This window comes from Haemaphysalis longicornis, unplaced genomic scaffold (assembly GCF_048455015.1).
Source record: "Haemaphysalis longicornis isolate Haplotype H1 unplaced genomic scaffold, Haemaphysalis longicornis Haplotype H1 scaffold_8, whole genome shotgun sequence".
In the NCBI taxonomy this organism is placed as follows: domain Eukaryota; kingdom Metazoa; phylum Arthropoda; class Arachnida; order Ixodida; family Ixodidae; genus Haemaphysalis; species Haemaphysalis longicornis.
This window is the reverse complement of record NW_027526445.1, coordinates 164,615,142-164,635,082: the sequence shown is the minus strand read 5'-3', so window position 1 is coordinate 164,635,082 and position 19,941 is coordinate 164,615,142. Positions and strand designations below refer to the sequence as shown.

General features: G+C 49.4%; 1 protein-coding gene and 1 non-coding gene across 2 annotated transcripts; both read right to left on the bottom strand.

Annotated features, from left to right (window-relative positions):
• Positions 1–1,140: 1,140 nt before the first annotated feature.
• On the bottom strand, positions 1,141–1,214 carry Trnat-agu (transfer RNA threonine (anticodon AGU)). Its single transcript has one exon. It is a non-coding gene; the product is annotated as a tRNA-Thr (tRNA).
• A 1,200-nt stretch (positions 1,215–2,414) lies between these two features.
• Positions 2,415–5,046, bottom strand: LOC144148195 (uncharacterized). The gene is made up of 2 exons (XM_077679780.1): positions 4,688–5,046; positions 2,415–4,113 (listed from the first exon to the last, which is right to left on the bottom strand). Exon 2 carries the CDS (start codon positions 4,102–4,104, stop codon positions 3,160–3,162), a length of 945 nt encoding a protein of 314 aa, XP_077535906.1. The 5' UTR covers positions 4,105–4,113; positions 4,688–5,046; the 3' UTR covers positions 2,415–3,159.
• Positions 5,047–19,941: the final 14,895 nt, after the last annotated feature.

Sequence of the window (19,941 nt, the reverse complement as noted above, 5' to 3'; positions counted from 1 at the left end):
TTTGAAAGTTTTATGGAGTGACTTCTACAGTTGCAATAGCTGACATCACTTTTATACAGGAAGTTTAGAGGAGAAGAGGCACCGTAGAGCCGGTGAGCTACGCCTCTGGTATTAACAAGCGTTATAGCCAACCTTCCTTCGTCTTTCTCATTTCTTAGCACGCATGCCATTGTACCTTAGAGCGCATACTCAGTTTGGAATGACACGAAAGATCGAGGAAACTGCAAGTTGCTGTGGTTGGACTAAATCTCGATACGTAAGACAGACGATAAGGGGAGGAGAGGAGGAATGCGCCGAAAGCATCTATCCATTGGTTTTTCTTCGTTATATCCGATGATACGCTAGTCCGAATATTTAAGTTTAAATGGTCCGTTCCTTTGTAGCCAGAAGGTAGGCCTACTGCATTTTTAGGCACTTGCTAAAGTACCTATGAGCGGAAGGCCCAGTGGTGTTCACCTTAAGGAGATCGTGCGTATGTTTTACACACGCAGGTATGAAGAATTACACCGCGAAGAACCAATATGACCTTGTTCTGCCTCGCCAATTTGTGCACTGCCTTGCTCTGATTTGACGACCACAAAATTTTTTGACGACGACAATTTGACGACCACAAATATTATTATGATGTACTTTACGAATACAAATTGCAGGGCACATGGTCCTGGAAGCTTACGACTTCTATATCTCCGATGCCAGTGCTTTTGCACTTTCGGTAGGGTATCTGGTCGTAAATCGTCGTTCCGTATTCCAGTACGTAGAGAAGGATCGCCAACTCAAACGAAATTCCAACCACGACGTCGGGTTTGCTGTACTGGAAGCTCTCTTTCACGAGCTCACCGTGGCGTTCCTGTGAAGGAAGGCATCCGTTAACGGTTTCAGAGGGGGGTGGTAGAAATTGCAGTCACACCTTAAATATCAGCAAAAAATGCAGTTACTGAAATGGCTCCGCACTTCACTTAGGCTTCGTGAAAAAGAGATGAAAATACAACGAATACGGTGAATGATTCATTCTGACTAGACAGACAGCCGTTCTTGCGGGTTTGTGTAAAGGAAAGTTTAACATCCACCTAAATGCAGCCATACGGCTACAAAGGAAAGCTAAACAGCTTCCTCGGAAACTTCGCAGTTGAAGAAAAATTCTTCCTGGTCCAGGATTCGAACCCGGGACCACTGCTTAACTGGAGCAGTCGCTCTACCAACTGAGCTAACCAGGAGGCTAGTCGTTAGCAGCGCGAAAGCGAATTGATCAACAACTCGAAGTGAAGGACAGGTGCTAATCGACCAGATTTAGGGGAAATCCCCAAGGTGGAGTAAGTTTCTGTAAAGGAAAGTTTAACATCCACCTAAATGCAGCCATACGGCTACAAAGGAAACCTAAACAGCTTCCTCGGAAACTTCGCAGTTGAAGAAAAATTCGTCCTGGTCCAGGACGAATTTTTTTTTCTTCAACTGCGAAGTTTCCGAGGAAGCTGTTTAGCTTTCCTTTGTAGCCGCATGGCTGCATTTAGGTGGATGTTAAACTTTCCTTTACAGAAACTTACTCCACCTTGGGGATTTCCCCTAAATCTGGTCGATCTTGCGGAGTTTATTGCCTTCGCGCTGCGGTGAACCGTTCGAGGCTAATATTTCGCGTGGTTTATGTCTAGAAAGCGAGATAAATATAAATATAGATAAACTCAAGGCACACTAAATGTAAAAGCTAGTTGACGGCAGATTAGTGTAAGGAATAGAAAACAGCACACCCAGCAGCAGCCGTATCTCTCACTAACTGGCACGTCTACAAACTAAGCCGGTAGGATTAACAGAAAACGTTTATTATTAGTAGACAATGTTTGAGCTGGCCAGTCACAATACGATGATTGTACAGGGTTCCAAAAAGCATCCACACGTTGAATGTCTGGTGTATGAATATAAGGCCTATCAATCTCTCGTTATTATTAGGAGCTGCATTTCCGGGTGTGGCAGAAGTGATGCTGGTGTCAGCCATGTCATATGGGACATGGTAATTTTGGGTAAAAAAAAACAGTCTGTAGCTGCTAGAAGCCACTAGTGGCTAGCTTCTGTTACGCCGAGCAACAGCAGTAGCTGCGACACTCGGGCGTCCCAGCCACGTAACTCAGCCTCATCTTGTTCCGTAATAGAGAATACCACCAGGACCGACGGAACGACATAATACCACCGTCGGTGTACTTCCCCGCGCTCTTCGTTTGGGGACATGGTTTAGTTTTCATTCCGTCGTCTCCGCCGGTCCCAGGATCCGCGAACGGTGCGGAGGAGCCATGTCTTGTTCTAGGAGCGAGATCTTGTCGTTGTATAGTCTTTCTCCTTCGTCGCACTTTTCTTCCCAATATTGAAGTATTGATTCTCCCGGATTACCCGTTCTTGCTTGGGATTGATTTGTGTACTTTGTGGGGTCGCCTACGTAAGGCTAACCTGTGAAGCGAACTTCACCTGCTAGCGTTTACGCAATCGTCCCGCCGTATAACTTGGCGGCTCTCACGCGACTCCCAACCCGCCGTGCGCAAAGTCGCGCGTGGCTCAGGGTTCGGGCGAAAAAGGACACCACGGACTCGCAACAAACAATCAACAGGTTTATTATAGCTAATATCGTTGCGCGTGCAAACAGACCAGCAGCCACAGCAGGGAGGATAGTCCTGTCCTACTGCAGCGTTCTCGCAAGGGAAGACAAAGGGTTTGGCTTACCCAGTGAAGGTCGCGGGGGCGGGTGGTCTCCGAGGTCGGGGCAGGGAGGTCCTTCCTCCAAGAGGTCGATGAGTCGAAAGAGAGCAGGCCCTCGCTCGCAACCTCCGACCTCGGCTCTTGCCGAGGACCGGTTCTTCCCCAACCTCCTCCCAGAGCTACGAGCGCGCCCTCCGAGGCGTCGCGGAGGAAACGGGAACCGAGACCCGAAACGGGTTGTTACCGGGGTGGTTGGCAATGTACCGCGCAGCGCATTGCTGCGAGAAGGTTGCCCCCGTGCCGGCCGCGTCAGCCGGCTTGGCCATAGCCGCCGGCGTGCGCTCGAAGTGGGGAGAGGGGGCAGGGCGCGAGTGCGCTCCCCACATCCCCCCCTCCTTAAGAATCCTCTCCACCCGTAGCGACTCCGCAGGAACGTTTATTCATTAAAAAACAAATCTACTCTCTTTTTTTTTTTTTTGACTAGCTTTCCAGCATTGCCTCCAGCATATCGACCTCGCTGGCCGACAGCCCTTCAATCAGGCCGACCTCGCGGCCGGCCGGCTCCCAGGGGCCCGCCGGCAGCCCGGGGCCCGGGGGCGCCTGGGCCAGGGCTCCAGCAGGCCCGACTCCGGCGGCCTCCATGGGCGGCAGGTCCGGGGCGGGGTGCTGCGGCTGCAGGCTCGCAGCCGGCGGGTCCGGGAGCCCGTTCGGGGCAGCGGCAGCAGGCGGCAGGACGGGGGCGGCGGCTCCGGGCGGTACATCCGGGGCGGCGGCCACGGGCGGTAGGGCCGGGGCAGCGGCGAGAGGCCGCGGGCCCGTAGCTGGGGCCGGCGGGGGGCCCTGGGCGGAGGCGTGGACAGTTGCCACCTGCAGGAGCCAGAGCGCAAACTCCGGCTCCTGGGCCGCCCTCCGAACCATCAACTCCGCCGCGGTTCCGCCGGGCCCCTGGGGTGGTGGTGGTGGTGGTGGTGCGGCGGCCGAAGAGGAGGCGCCCGCCGCCTGCGTCCGGGCCCGGTGAAGGGGCCCCGTACGGTGACAGGGATGCAGCATTACCGCGCCGCATCCACACAGCCGGGTGCCCAGTGGAAGGGGCAAGGAAGCCCCCTCCGCAGCCCGGTCCGCGTCCGCCACCGTCCGCCCCTGGAACGGCCGGAACAGGCGCTCCGGCGCCATCCCGACCCGGGCCCGCTCCTGGCGCCGCCACGGCCTCCAAGAGGCGTACGCCACCGGCGCCTCAGTGCCGGCCTGATGCGTCCAGGTCGCCACGTCGGACGACGCAGGCCGCTGAGGCGGCTGAGGCGCCGGGCCAGTCGATCGCGGCGAGCCGCGCTGCCGGGCCTTAGAGCGAGCGGGCCGGCGGGGCGAATTCTCTTGCCGGCGACGGGGAGAAGTGGGCGGCCGCTGAGGGGGGTTGCTGGGGGCCATGATTCTATACTGCAAACACCCCCCCAAAAAGAAACATTCATGACGCTGCTCTGGCAGCACGTGCTGCCTCGTCGTGCATGTATCCCGAGCGAAATCGATCAGGGATCAACGCAAGAAGTCCTACGTTCACATAAACGCCGCCTTACGAGCAAAGTATTCGCATGCACGTGCACAGAAAACATTCAGTAAGGCGTGCACTCGCGCAAGAACGGTTAGGGTTTCCGCCTGTTGCGCAAGTCGTAGCGCTCTACCGGGCTCGTTGGTCGGCCCCACGTTGGGCGCCAAGATGTGGGGTCGCCTACGTAAGGCTAACCTGTGAAGCGAACTTCACCTGCTAGCGTTTACGCAATCGTCCCGCCGTATAACTTGGCGGCTCTCACGCGACTCCCAACCCGCCGTGCGCAAAGTCGCGCGTGGCTCAGGGTTCGGGCGAAAAAGGACACCACGGACTCGCAACAAACAATCAACAGGTTTATTATAGCTAATATCGTTGCGCGTGCAAACAGACCAGCAGCCACAGCAGGGAGGATAGTCCTGTCCTACTGCAGCGTTCTCGCAAGGGAAGACAAAGGGTTTGGCTTACCCAGTGAAGGTCGCGGGGGCGGGTGGTCTCCGAGGTCGGGGCAGGGAGGTCCTTCCTCCAAGAGGTCGATGAGTCGAAAGAGAGCAGGCCCTCGCTCGCAACCTCCGACCTCGGCTCTTGCCGAGGACCGGTTCTTCCCCAACCTCCTCCCAGAGCTACGAGCGCGCCCTCCGAGGCGTCGCGGAGGAAACGGGAACCGAGACCCGAAACGGGTTGTTACCGGGGTGGTTGGCAATGTACCGCGCAGCGCATTGCTGCGAGAAGGTTGCCCCCGTGCCGGCCGCGTCAGCCGGCTTGGCCATAGCCGCCGGCGTGCGCTCGAAGTGGGGAGAGGGGGCAGGGCGCGAGTGCGCTCCCCACAACTTTGATGTACGTACCTCCTCTCCGGCACTCATGAGAAGGCTGTCATGACGACATCGCCATTACTGTAAGTCCGGCCAGGCAGATAACTCATCCACAAATACTTTTAGCCTTTACCGAAGCGCTAGGCTCGCACAAAGAGAAGGCGATAGGATTTTATTACACCGTGCATTGCGAGCACGTGCAGCTTAGGAATAACAGGAAAAAGATTAGTTGAAGCAGAAGTTGCTGGAACTCAAAGGGTTACTTGACGTCGCATGACACAGTCACAGAGCCAGGCGAGACTAAAGGTTCTATATTCCCGCTACAAACTGCTGCTGCAAACCACTGGAGATGGTCCGGAATGGAAAACGCGCGAAGCCAGCGTCGGGGCCGAGGAAAAGCGAGACATTCGTCTTGCACACACTGTACTTAAAATGATAGCGTCAACCTAGGTATCGTGTTGAACGAAAAGGGTAAGGCCATTTCGCCCGACGACTGGGCATGCCGCAGAGGTGTAGCTGTCATGATCGATAAAGTTTCTCGGTAAATTTCGATTGCACCATTAGCGTCACAACGGCTGTGTTGTCACGGTGGTATACACTGATCGGCTAATTCGGAACTCTGGGCACCACCAAGGATAATATAAAATTGGCACCCGTACTCCGCTGAATGATCGGATGGGCCAAACTGGGATCGGAGGTCACGTGTGTCCGACAGAAAACGCGTAAACCTCTCTTTTCTCCCCGACCGATTCACATTGAAATCACCGCTTACTTTCGTACCTACCCCAGTGTCTTGGAGGCAAAGTCATTGTGCTACTCAACGAATAGACGTGTGCTCAATCTCTGCCAGTGTGGCTGATTTTTGTATGGAGGTAAAAAACGAAAACACGCATGTGTTGAGATTTCTACGACGTCAGAAGTGTCGAAGTTGACAAAATGAATCCCTGCCCTCTACTACAGCGTGCCCGCTTGTACGGAATTAGATTTGGCGAGTTCCGGCCTGTGCTCTCACCGCAAATGCAAGAGTGACGTCATCGCGAAAAACAGACGATCTAAGGGTAGTCGGAATGCACCGAATAACTTTTTCAAGGTTCTTAGTGCGAAGCCTTAACAGTCCAAATATGCGTGTTTGTATAGAATTGAAATGAAAAGAATCCGAACACTCGGTGCATTCTGCGAATGTACATCTTTGTAGAGGTATGTCGCCATTATGAGCGGCATTCCCGGAATATTTAGTGTTGAATATGTTGATTACACCAATTACAATGAATATCGTTTTGTGTAAAAATAGACGTTGAGGTGAAAACAACGTAACCGCCACCTTTTGACGAAATCAGCTATAACGCTATCATATCCTTCAAAACCGTTCGGACAGGAATGTAACAGAATCGGGTTCAAAACTAACGGCATTCCCCGCTCCTTCATAGCGCCTTTAAACCGTATCTTGCCCTATCCACTGCACCTGTTTTGTTAAATAAGCTACCAAACCAGTTATCACGAAAATTTCGTGGCCGTTTGTGAACTAGAGTTTCATGCTCGGCTACGCTGAGTGGAACAAAAGATAAAACCACGGACACACGCCAGTTGACCGCACTGAAGCCCACTGGGGTGGTGGTGAGTGAGTACCGGCTAGCCCTTAATACCGACGCCATGATTGAGGTCGTTTTGTTTTGTCTCTACCACTCTTTACTGCTTCTCAAGCAATTCTTTATGGTGTTGTATATTCTGCAGCATGCTAATAACCAGACTAGATAACTTACCAGCGACGGGAAGCGTGGATTGGGAGATTTTATCGCTAGCGGTGGAACGGCGACGCAGTTTTGTTCGCTCTCGAGGTAGCCGGTTGAACTGATCGCGATGACCGTGTCCGCCTCGTATTCCCTTAAGCAAAAAAGAAACGGCACGAACACAGTCAATATGCGGAAGGTGTGCTGCTTGCAGCCTTGTTCTCGAACTATCATTGGATCATACCACACACATGAATGGCGGCAATTCTTTTTAAAGTAACCATGCTCATCGGGGCCGACTTCATTTACAATAATATTTGCTGGGAAATATTTTCGTGCAAGTCTTGAGGACCGTTGCTAAAGTCCTTTTTGCCAGGCAGAACAGCTTCAAAGAAGCTTTTTCTTGGGTGCTCAAACACGCGTTCCCAAAACAGGTTCTACGAACCAAGCAGTTGATGAGCAGATCGACTTAGGTTTTTTTTATATGCTTTAGCCAGGCCATTCTCTCCAGGTTCATTCTTAACACACAAGAAAATTGGCACGGACCTCAGGTGGATTCAGACCGGGTGCGAGGCCGCCCTCAAGCAAGACAGATCTGTACGTCAGCCCACAAGTGCCAGCCAAGGAAGTTCTTCCCCGTCTCCAATTCGCAAACTTCCTAGTGCACTAGCTGGCTAATGATCGTTTTCGGGCAAAATTGTGTCTTCTTAAGTTCGTTAAACAAAAGTCTGGTGAAGCAGAACGCACACTGCTGAAAGCGGAGTGGGGAGTTCATCAACCACTGTGGCTTTGAGGGTGTCCTCGGGCCACAATTACTGACAACCAACACTTTTAAGGAATTATAGTGGTGAGCAATGGGCAAAATCTCACTGTTTCTTGAAGAAGAAGATAATGAACCCCGCATCGGATATCCCCCACATCGCATAAAGGTTCTGCCAGAACAGTTCTCCAACTAAAGCGAATCTTTCGTGCTTTATGAGGGTACGTGAACAAAATACTCTCTTTAGTGCCTTCGAAGGCTCCCAATTTTCCGATAAGCTCCATCGGCGTATTACAATAATCATTATACAATAATACAACACAATAATGTAATACAATAATCGTAGGCTGGTTTTTATAAGAACATAGTCGTTTCCTGTTTTTTAGAATATTTGACTACGAATAACCTATAAACTAAATTTAAAACCCATAACATAACTATATTTCTTCCTGATACAGTACAAGCTCGTCAATTCGAACTCGGTAATTCAAACTTACAATTAATGCGTACTGATGCCCTGGTGCCAGCCCAGCCCTGCATATTTCAATAGGGAATAACTCCAGATAAACCAAACGTCTCGGTGTCGCGAACAGTTAATTCGAAAAGGGATTCTCTGGTTTCCATACCTCCCGCAGGAGGCGTCGGCCAAGAGTGATCACATTGTGTTGAAAATACAAACCAATCCGAATTTACTAGAGATGCAGAACAACGAACAAAGAAAACAACCGCGTAGTGCGCACCCTACCCAGCTGCGACAGCTTATTTCGCTTCGGAGGCGGGCGCCAAGCCGACGGCGCCAGTGCACCGGTGCATGCCACGGCGGGGGCCCCATTCCCCCATTCCCCCATATTACCCGTGAACTATGAATTTGCGGGAAGTATTCTCTGACTGCCTCTCACTTTTTGTCACATGCTTCTGGTTGGCAAAGCAGTTGTGTGTGTTTTCGTCATTTTGAAGCTTCATAACCTTTACTGGCATCGCTTTGACTTACTTGTCTTTACTAAAACCACATAATTCTTAACCGGGAATGGCGAACTAGACTAAATACAGCACACAGGACAACATATGAACGTCTTTGCTATTGAACAACAAAAGTGTTTATATGTCACACGCTTTTTGTGACTGGCGCACAAGGCGTCGCGCAATTTAAACAGTTTCGGTAACGTTTACATTTCACATTGTCAACTTTATTCTGCGTAAAAGTGACGTGTTGCTTTGTAGCAGCTTGAAAATGGCGGCTGCTGTTTTCTTGGAACTTCGGCGCAGTGAAATCCACGTGAATTCGCAGCAGGCGCAGTTTCGCATGACGTGCGGTTTAAAGGTGTTTTCTAAAAAAATAGTTTTGACTGTTTGCAAGTCAGCATCACGCAGCATACAAATAACGTGCTAAATTTGTTTTTGTGTGTGCAATAACATAAAAACTATTTGTTTGGTGTAATAGCAACATAATAGGGCAGTACGAGCCTATCCATGACAAAGAGAACCCAATTCGTCGCATTTGTCCACACTCCTCCTAGTAAGCTGGCGGGTCACATGATCGAACCTGAGAGAAAAAGAAAACTGACTGTTTTATTTATTTCAGAGCTGATTGAAGTCACTCTTGACGAATAAGCGAAGCGGCGGCATCGGTACGCTCTGCGGCTATCAGGTGAAGCTCTTCGCTGCCCTTATGAGTCATACAACCGATGGTCACGGCCATCTTTTTCTGTGATCGCGCAATAAACTTGTAATATAACAGCAGACGATAGGGTGGCGGTGGTGTTGGCCGGGATGCTAGGAAGCTAGCATTGAAGCAGAGAGCTAAACCATGTTAGTAAAAGTGATTGAAAGAAATAGATATACGGTAAAAAAAAAATAGTGTGATGTTCTTAAGCTCAACATCCGCCTTTCGCTCGCTTTTCAGTCAAGGTTACTCGATCACATTGGCGTGTTCGCGCCAATTTTGACCAGAAGAAGCGAGCTTTATCTGATTGGTTGATTGCAGGGTTTAACGCGCCGACGCAACGTCGGCGATGAGGCGCGCCGTTCACCAACCGGGGATCTTCAACGTGCACTGAAATCTCGTGCATACACCCGCCACGGTGGCTCAGTGGCTAAGACGTTGTGCTGCTGACCACGAGTTCGCGGGTTCAATTCCAGGCCGCGCAGCCGCTTTTCTGATGAAGGCGAAAAATAAAAACGCCCATGTGTACGATATTTCGGAGCGCGTTAACGATTCCCAGGTGGTCAAACTTAATCCGGAGCCCTCCACGACGGCGCACCTCATCGCATGCGTTGCGTCGCCCCGATAAACCCTACAATCAATCAATCGAATGTCGTGCACACAGGCGTTTTTTCTGTTTGCCTCCTACAGAAAAGTGGCCGTCGCGTCCCGGAATCCAACCCGCGTCCTCGTGCTCAGCAGCGCAATGCCTTACCCACTGAGCCACCGCGGTGGGTGGAAATGAAGGTCCCTTGCCGCCTTCAGCTTCCGTCATAATTTTTATAGCAAAGCTTTCTACACCTACCAGCCAACGGTTTCGTCGTGGCATGCGGGAAAACAAACTCCCAAGCAGGCTAAATAAAAGTACCGGCTATGGCAGGGATTGAATTTGGGCCCCAAGATAAGCTGAGCGAGTGCTCACCGTCTATAGCTTGTAGGCTACGCCCACACGTGTGAGACGGGGGTACAACAGACGCTGGCTTTTCATTCAGCGGCTGCGGAGGGGTGGGGCGCTTAAGAGGGGACACAGGAAGCAAAGTTACGTGGGGGCAGTGGGAGAGATGACGCAGTACCCTTCGAAAGACGCTCCTTCCCATTGTCTCTCTGCCGACGCACGGCAGAGCTCGAGCGGCTGAGTCCTCCGCTCGGGCCAATGCTCGGAACGCCGCCTGATCGGCGGACATCGTACGCTGCTCCGGGACGAGCTTATGCCCGAGCCCGGCCGCCCGAGCCACTGCCGGGCTTGGACGGCACCCGCCGCTCTATCCCGGCCTTGGCCGACGCTGCTGCATTCAAAATGCTGCCCCCGCGAATACTAGGTAACGGCTGCCATAATCTATGGTTTCACTCTTTGTAGAGCCACGTGTGCGAATTGAAGTGTCGTCGCATGGGCACTTGTTGCGGGTGTCGTTTACAGCTTTGCTTTCGAACAACCTTCAATGCATTCATTTCAGCCAGTATTTTTTAAAATATATGGAAAGCGTTTTTATACCTTTTATGTACGATATTTGATAACTTGATGGTGATCTTTGCGAGTGGAGCGTCAAACAACACTGCAAGTCGTCATAGCTAAACCTGCATCATTTCACTGATTCATTACGCTGTGCTTACGTATAAAACATGGCGAAGTCAGTGTGAATCTGCCGGAAATCTTCTTGGATTGGCTTTCAATTTTCGCCACGTGCTTACTGTTGACAAAGCGGTGGTGTGTGCTTTCGTCATTTGCACCTTTCGTGATGTTTACGGGCACCAGTTGTAAAGTTTGTCTTATTTCCGTTTACTGAAGGCGCATAATTATTGGCCGGCAACGAAAAACTGCACTAAATGGAGCACGAGATGAAAATTAACGTGCGGTGTGGTTGCTGTTCAACAACAATTCGACTGGTATATCCTGCACAATCTGTGATTGGCTAAGAAGATATGACGTCAATTAAACAGCCGGCGGGAAGAATTAAGTCACACATTTTGAACTTTAGCCTGAGGAAAAGTGACGTAATTTTATGACACAGCTTGAAAATGGCAGCTGCTGTCACCATGAAATAGGGAAAAAATTTCACCGACCTTCTGACGCGGGAAAACCCAGTGAATATGCAGCAGGCGCACTTTCGCATGACGTGGTTCAAAGCATGTCTTCTAGCCAAAGAAAGAACAGTTTTGACTTTTTCCAAGTCAGCCATTACGGAGTATACAAATAACGTGCCGTAGTTCTTGTTTATGATTGACAATAAAATAAAATAAAAATATTTGTTTGATGTAACAGCAACATAAGGGGGCATTACCAGTCTTTCCATGACAAAGAGAACTGAATGCATGGCATTTGTCAACACTCTTTCTAGTAAGCTTCTGGGTCACATGATCAAGCTCGAGAAAAATAACTAAGAATAGTGACTGTAGTCATCATTACTGGCCTGATTGAAGTCCAGCTTGACGAATGAGTGCATCGGCGACATCGGTACACTCCGCGGTTATCAGGTGTAGCGCTTCGCTGCCCTGGTTCGTCATACAAGTGACAGTCGCGACCGTCTTTTTCTGTGATCACGCCATAAACTAGTTGCATGGCAGCAGACGACATCGTGGATGCAGTGGTGGCCGGGAGGGTGATAACCCAATAAAGCTTGCACTGAAGCATACAGCTCAACTATGTTACTAAATGCGATTGAAAGAAATAAATTGATACGGAAAAAAGATTGTGGGATCTTTGCCTGAGCATTCCCCTTTCGCTCGCTTTGGGATCAACGCGACTCGATTGCCTTGTGGTGCTGACGCCAGTTTGAACCGGCAGAAAGGTGTTTCTCTTAAAGGATATATTAACACATATCCCATAATCGCTAGCATTTCATCGCTATTTCGTGAGCTTGAGGCTTAGCCCATGTGTGCGCCTTGTTCCGGCTGTACTAGCCCGCAGTACGGGTGAGTATGGTAAATGCCACGATATAGATGGTAAGGGTGTATTGACCAGCTCAGAGGGATGGACGCACGAAAGCCGTTGATGGGTTTAATAAAACACACATTAATTGCACTCTCGAAAGACTTTAACGCAAAGCACTCCTGAAATCAAATGCACACAACCGATAGACAATCAAACCTCAAACTAAATATCGCAAAACTCAGAATCAAATTTCTTCGCAATCAGTTCAAATACGCTCATGAATGTCTACGCAATTATTCCAAATACACTCATAGTAACCAATCACACTGTCCTAAGCCAAGTCTCGCCAACAACTACTCTCCAGTTTTCTATGACATGGGTCCTTAATGTACTGGCCTACCCCGGTCGTCAGCGCTGACTTGGCACCCGCTTGCGTGGCCTCGACTCGGTGGCAGTGTTGCGGAATGGGCATCCCCATTCCATTCCAATTCCATTCCGAGGAATTAGAACATGTCGTGATTCCATTCCTTTAAATTCCTCGGAATGACAGAATTTAGCCCATTCCAACTCCTGGAATGTACGGGCAGTTCAATTCCATTCCTTCAATTCCTCAACGTAATAAGTGCCTCGGGTGCTCTATCGAGTTATCGAGGAACGCAACATGGATCTCACGTTATCATACGCGTTGAAAACTGCAAAAGTATGCAAAATGTGTCACTTGCTACCGATTTGGGAGGTGCTACCAGCTTGGCTATCTGATATCTCGTGCAGAACCGCCCTTTTAATGGGAAAATTACCATCTCTTTCTAACGAAAGTAGAGAGCAGTGTGAAAGCTAAAAGTGCGCCTAACTTTTACTGGAAGTGCGTCCAACCAATTGTCAAACCTTCAAACACCCAACTCGCAACCTAGGAACGAACATATGCTACAATTTTTCGATCACTAAGTAAACGCATCTGAGAACGACCTAAATGTATATCGATACGTGGTTTATGAGAAAATGATATATACACAATAACACCGTCTTCATGATCGACGCGTGTGTTGTCTTATTTAGAGCCCTTTCTTTTCCGCGATTTTCAAGTAACCATTATGACAAATTGGAAGTCCTGTTACAGAGAGAGAGAGAGAGAGAAAGACCACTTGCGGTCCCTGGTTTCACGCACGCGCCGTGCGTCCAGAGGTGGTATCAGAGCTTTTCGGTCGAGCAACCGGTCTATGGGGAAATGTATGTTTTTTGACAGAACGCTATCGGTGCTAGTCAGAAAGCTTTCGCTTCACAAGGGGCGGTGTCGCATTCCCCCTTTTCGCATAAAAGTAGCGGTATTACCTAATAGCGAGTACCTATTCAAGTATTCGCATGTCAGTATGATTGAATGGTTTGCTTGTGCGCGACACAAGATGAAGCAGCTATTATTTTGATGCCGGCTTTTTTTTGTTGTTGCAGTTTGTCACGTTCTATTTTGCAATCTGCTTTGCATACCGTCATACCAGCGTAATTAGTATGCGGTCGCAGGCATGTCGCGCGGAGCTTTCTCACCTGTACACGCATTCTAAATGCTTACTTGAATGATTTCAGAACAATTTACAGCATTGAGTACTAATGCTACTGTACCAACGTGACAGACGGGAGGGCAGCATCACGGAACACCGTTGACAGTTTTGCATTCACAGTAGGGAAGTCGCCACTACTTCCACGTTGACCTCCATTTCGCTTGTTTATTGTCCTGGCACTACGGCAGCCCAATCCGTTCAATGCAGAACATTATTATGACCCCCTTACCTTAAAGGCGACAGAACCATATCATGACTGGAATTCTGGCAAAATAAATTAGGGTCAGTCAGTGTGTTTCCATGAACGCACAACCAATATGCACGAGGACCTGAGCTAAATTTTCGTACGTGAATAGTGGCGATGATCCAGCTGTCAAACCAACGACTACGGCTTTAGTAATCAAGTGCGTTTGTATCCAGGTGCTAAGGCCACGTGCACAGAAACACAGCTACCAGACCACGCACCAGTTTGGCCTAACTGGATTACAGGGCCGAACTTTCGGGTCGAATCAAAACACGGTGTCGCACTACTGTGAGCTGTCAAAACGCTCGCAAACAAGGGCGCTAACATTAAGAAACAAACGCCCTGTGGAAGCTGTGTCTACTGAATTGTCGTATTTAATATCTAATGGAATCGTATATCACAGCTGCCCACTACCGTAGCAAAGCGTGGAGGTATAAAGCTCAGTAACACATCCGAACGTCGCTTGTTATGCCTATGGCGGGTGCCGGGAACAGAGGGCCCTCACCCACAATTTTCTTTCTGCCGCCTTGGTTTTGATTTGCTGGGGCCCCGGGGCCCCACTCAACAGACTGACAGAGGGCCCACAGGTTCACGCCGCATTCCCGGGAGATGCCTACTAGGTTGGCTTACAAGCTACAAAGCTATTCAATGCGCGCCGGGCACGGAGGGTGGGCGGATAAGGCCAAGCAGACTCGTTGTTTCATATTTCATGCACGAACGTTTTATATTGGTAGCTCCAAGATTTCGCAGCAACAGCTTGCGGTGCGAAGCACCGCGACTTCGGATGCGCGCCGTTCGTTTTCCCGACCCTCTGCTTCTCCTACTGGCCTGGGCACACGGCGCCTGCCACTGAGACGCCGGTATGTCATCGGTGCCACGAACAGTTGTACAGGGGAAGCTATGCCTCAATAAGCCTGCCATAGCACGAAGAGCCGACCTAACGTCGCCACAGGCCGGACGCGCTTGCGCAGTTAGAAGTTCACTTTAACACGTGTTTCCACAGGCTGCGCGGATTTGGTTACTAAAAATGCAGGGTATGCGCTTTCGTTTTCATCTCCGGTGCTCCCTTTGAAACATACCAACGCATTCATCGCCACAGACTAATTAAGTAGCGGGAAGGCGCCAGCGATGGTCATGCCGTCGTCTAATAATCATAATTTCATTCCAATTCCATTCCGGGCAGGATGCACTTCATTCTATTCCCATTCCATTCCTGCAAGCGTTGCCCTCATTCCATTCCCATTCCATTCCGACAACTAGAGAAGGTGGAATGATTCCAGAGTGATTCCAATTCCGGAATGGCAACTCCGCAACACTGCTCGGTGGTAGCCGCGATCGTTTCGCGTCGATGCCGGCGTTCAATGCGCGGGGTCCTTCCTTAGGCGGCGTGGGCTCCGCGCATCCCGAATGTTTCCTGAATGCTATGCCCTGGTAGCTGCTGCCGCTGGTGGTCCCAGGTAGGTATCGGAACGAACGTAGGCCCTTCGGGGCCGTCGAAGCGATGACCGAAAGAGGTGGACGTTGGCCACAGGTGCCCGATCAGCGCCGCTGGGGCCACGAAGACACATACTCGTGGTGTGCCTAAGATGCCGCAGAGGATAGGAAGTCCGCCCGCTAACGCCCATGCTTTGGAGGCGTAGTCGGTGTCTTGGACGTGTCCGCCTGGCTGGATCCTTGAAGTTGACGTGCCCCTTCCACCTCCTGGATTTTTACACCTCCCTTCGCCTTGTGCGCCTGTTTTTAAACTCCCTGGGTTTAATCCCGGCACACTCTGATTGGCTCCTTGCCTTTTGGTGTCAATATTTGGTCATCATACCACCTGTCTCCAGCGCGGCGTTCTCTGATAGGCTGACCAGTGCGCTACCTTATTTTGCCGTGATGCCTCAGAGTTTAGGCACACCGTTCGTTGTTTAGTGTGTTCCTGGCGCGCCATTCACACTGATGTTTCTTTGCTCTTGTTTTTCCTTTCCTCGCGGGGTTTTGATGTTTCGCCTCTTGACACATGAAAGTGGACTTCAAGAAAAGCATCCGATTACTTCCGAAGGGGCCTTTTGAGAATACGAAAGTCCAATAAAGTAGAGGAAGGTTCGCTTGTTGGACAAGAAAGGTTTGGTACAAGAGAAAATACGCATAGTCCGATACTCATACGTATAATTTGCTCTCCTACCCTTAGCTTTTCTTTGTCGAAACTGTATTAAATAAAAAATAGCGATATATAATAAGAAACGACAGTACTCTCATAAGTGCTTTCTACATCTTCGGCGGGCGCGCAACCAGTGTGTGAAACATCTATTTTGCGAAGAAAACAGATCTGTATGTGCGCGAGTTTTCTGCTCCCTCTAAAATTTAGAGGCAGATCATGACTACGACTGCACCATGGGCTACTCAGTGCTGCCTAATGTGAAATACAGGTGGCAGAACCATTGTTATGACACCTTCCGGTCTACGCCTGCTGTCTTTATACCGAGAGTACCTAAGCTGCGTGTCCTTTGCTAAGCAATGCATATCAATTTTATCAATTGCGGCTGCAGTGCTTTGCTTCTTTTAGAAGTAGCAACCGGCGCGGCTTACGCGCGAGAACGAGGGGACCATAAAATTCCTTGGCACCGTGTGGCATTCACTGAAACTGCTTAATGGTTCAGGTCAAAGAAATTCGTTCACACGCCCTTTACATGCGTAAGCCGTCTTTGTTGAGTACCCTGTAGCATCCACCGTGTAACGCTTTGCATCTGCACAAAAATTCAGCGCTGTCGTAACAAGTAAAAATTCAGAATTGCCGTTACAGTGCAAATAGAGACAGTTAGACGACAATAAGTTGAACACCACAGTGTCAAAATTAAATAAGTGAATTAACAAGACCATGAAATATTTCGCTTATATCACGCATGACTTGACAAGGATCGATGCAGTTAAAGCTCGTTGATTCGCACCTTATTAATTCGAACTTTTTGGTTCATTCGAACTGACGGTCATGGTCTGGTCACGATACATGGGCGTCTATGGGCAAACCAACTCATTAATTTCCGCGCACATCGGCTCTTCTAGGGATACTTCTAACTGCACGAGCCGTGTATATGTATTTAATACTGCCGTTACCACAATCTCGGCGTAACAATGAATGGCACGAGCAGTCAGTCGGCGCAGTAACCTCATGTATGCCGTCACAGCGCTCTTCCTTCGTATTGTGTGCTCCTTCGTGTTGTATGTCTCTGTAGTCTCCGTGTGTTAATTGGTGTCCTTTGTGTGCTGCACACGTTTGTTCATCTTTGCGATGGTACCGGTACACTCGATCGTGGCGGCCCAGTGCTCTTCCTTCACATCGTGGGATGACAATCACGAAGGTCACTGGCACAGAATGGCCCGTCGTCGATCTAGATGAGAATGACGACGAGGAAGAGGGGCCGACGCGGCCCACAGCTTCAGAATTTGCTTAAGAAAACATGGTATATCCCTCAAAATGTTTCGCTGTTTGTAACGTTAGATCGTTTCGCTTGTATCGCCCAGGTATACGGGAGGTGGGTTGATAATTTTAATTTTAGCCGCCTTTTGCCTAAGGGCGTCAATTTCATTCAAGTTGTCGACTAGTGACTGCGGAATCCTCGGGGTTGACCTCTATCCCACGAATACTGCTACGTTATCTGTAATCAACGCATACTGTCCATCTAAAGGTATATCTACAAGACAATAGGACAAAGCCCTTGCTTCCTCCAAACCCCACAGTGGGCTAGGAGGTAATTTGAACTCTCAGCACGTATCCTGGGATTTCCCCACAGGTGCCTGCGGGCGGTGGTTGTGGGAATGGATTGGTGACAACATGGCAAGATACAATTCTGGTGGGGCAACTTGCGTTAGTTGTATATCCCGCTCGGCTGTTGGAGCCAGGGCCAGGCCTGGTAGTTAAACGGGAAACAACTCGGATACAGCCAGTACGGATCACGTTCCGGGATTTTTGAAATTTTTTGCCCCGCGCGTACTGCAAGCCACAAAATACACTCAATTTTAAATATTACCCACTTCTCTAAGGCAATACGAGTGGCTCTGTCTACGATGGTCTAAGGGTAGGAAGAGCACATAGCCTCGGACGCATTAAATTCGTTTAACTATGGGCCAGTGAATTGTAAATTCACAGTCTCGGCAAATGGAGATGCGCTCATCCCGTGGTGCAACGAGAAGTGTACATGTGCACAAGGTCGTAGGAATGCTGCGTGGACGAGAATGCTTCGCAATCAGTGCCCCGCGAACTGAAGTAGCTTTAAATTCATCCTCGCCATATTTAAGCGGACTTTTGATCAGGAAAAACAAGAGTATAAATCGCGCTGCTTTGCTTTACTCTCAGACCAACGGAAAAAGAACCGTGTTTTGATTTTTCCGCAGATGGAAGGTGGCTCCTCCCGGGCAAATTATTTACTGAATTACAACATTTTATTAACCAGATAGCGCAGGGGTTACATGCACGCTTCACTTCGGCATTACCACCAATCCTTTCAGGACTCTGTCAAGACAACGTTGAGGAGGTGACCGTGCATGAGGGCGAGGAGGGATTACGCCATGTCTTTAATGTGGCTCCTGCGCATGACGGTATCACAGCACACATGCTAAAACTCTTGTTCAAAGATTCCCCCGACTCACTGCTGCAAGTGGTTAACCACTCCCTAAAGCATTCATGGGTACAATCTGAGTGGCGGCTGGCAAAGATAGTTCCCCTCCTTAAAAAACAAGGTCTGGGATGGTCTGAGATATGCGTTAGATAATATGAGACCATTGCCCTCACATCGAATTTCGTAAAACGAGTGGAAAGAATTTTGCTACATCGAACTTAAAACATATTATAACGCAAGAACGTCTTAAACCCTAAACAGGTAGGATTCAGTCCTCGCTGCTCACTATGGTCGGCACAAATTTATTTGGAGAGCGGCACTCAGCTGGCACGCTAACTTAAATAAGACTGCACATTGGTTGCCCTGGGTAATGCGAAACCTTACAATAGCGTTAAATACCAAATTATATTTTACACAATCGAGCGTTATTCTTCTCCAGACCGCATTGTTTCATGGATTGGCACTTTTTTGTGGGATAAAAAACACTTTTGTTCTGAGCAAAGCCTGTCCTCGCCTATATAGGTCAAACTCGATGTGTTCCCCCGGGCTCTGTTCTGTCTCCAGTGCTGTTTAATATGTTAATGAGTTCGGTTAAGGTAAATCCAGACATTCAGGTGCACAGCCTCCGAAATTTTTAATAATATAGCGGGAGCGAGGACCGGTCGGCATGTCAGCGCCTTATCACGATGTTCACCGGCAAAACGGGCGAGGGTATGCGGACGCGTATAGAACTATCTACTGTGGGAGCGTCGTCTTCTCCGCTGTTCTTCCCAGGGCAACACACCCCCCGTTTTTCTTATCTTGCAAAGCCGTTTGACTACTGCCAAACGTAGCTAAGAAGCGTAGTGCACAAAGTCATTTACATGCAGTGGCGGGGGGTGTACCGCTCTTGAGGAAACAGCGTAGCAGACGACACTCATACAGCAGATAGCCCTATGCGGGTGCGCGTACTCTCGCCAATTCCGCTGCTGAACACCGTAATAGGCGCTGACATGCCGGCCGGTCGTCGCACCCACTATATTATTAAAAATTTGGGAGGCTGTGCAGTTACGCAGATGGCATTTTTTTCACTTCAGACAGATATTCACATGTTGTACCGGTGCATGCAGCCGTATTTATGCGCCTTAGATGCTTGCCTGGTTGGTTCCGCTTGATCCTAAATGTGAATAAATGGGCTCTGCGTCTATTCCCAGTGAGAGGACTAGTCTTTATCTCTCTCAGTTGCCGGCAACAGGATATTCTTCAGGTCAATTCTTTAAAATATCTTGAAATTTTATACGAATATGACCTCAATTGGCATCCACGAATAGAATACCTTACTACTAAAGGGGTTCGGGCCATGTCATTCTTGAGAGGGCTAATTCACAAGAGATTGAGCATGCCTCGTGACATGCTTCTTATGATTTACAAAATGTACGTTCGGTAAATTTTAGAATTTGGTTGTGTGCTGTTCTCCG

What these genes read in the sequence shown, in the direction of transcription:
- LOC144148195 (XM_077679780.1), bottom strand. Translation starts at nt 4,104, where the DNA reads ATGGCCCCCAGCAACCCCCCTCAGCGGCCGCCCACTTCTCCCCGTCGC.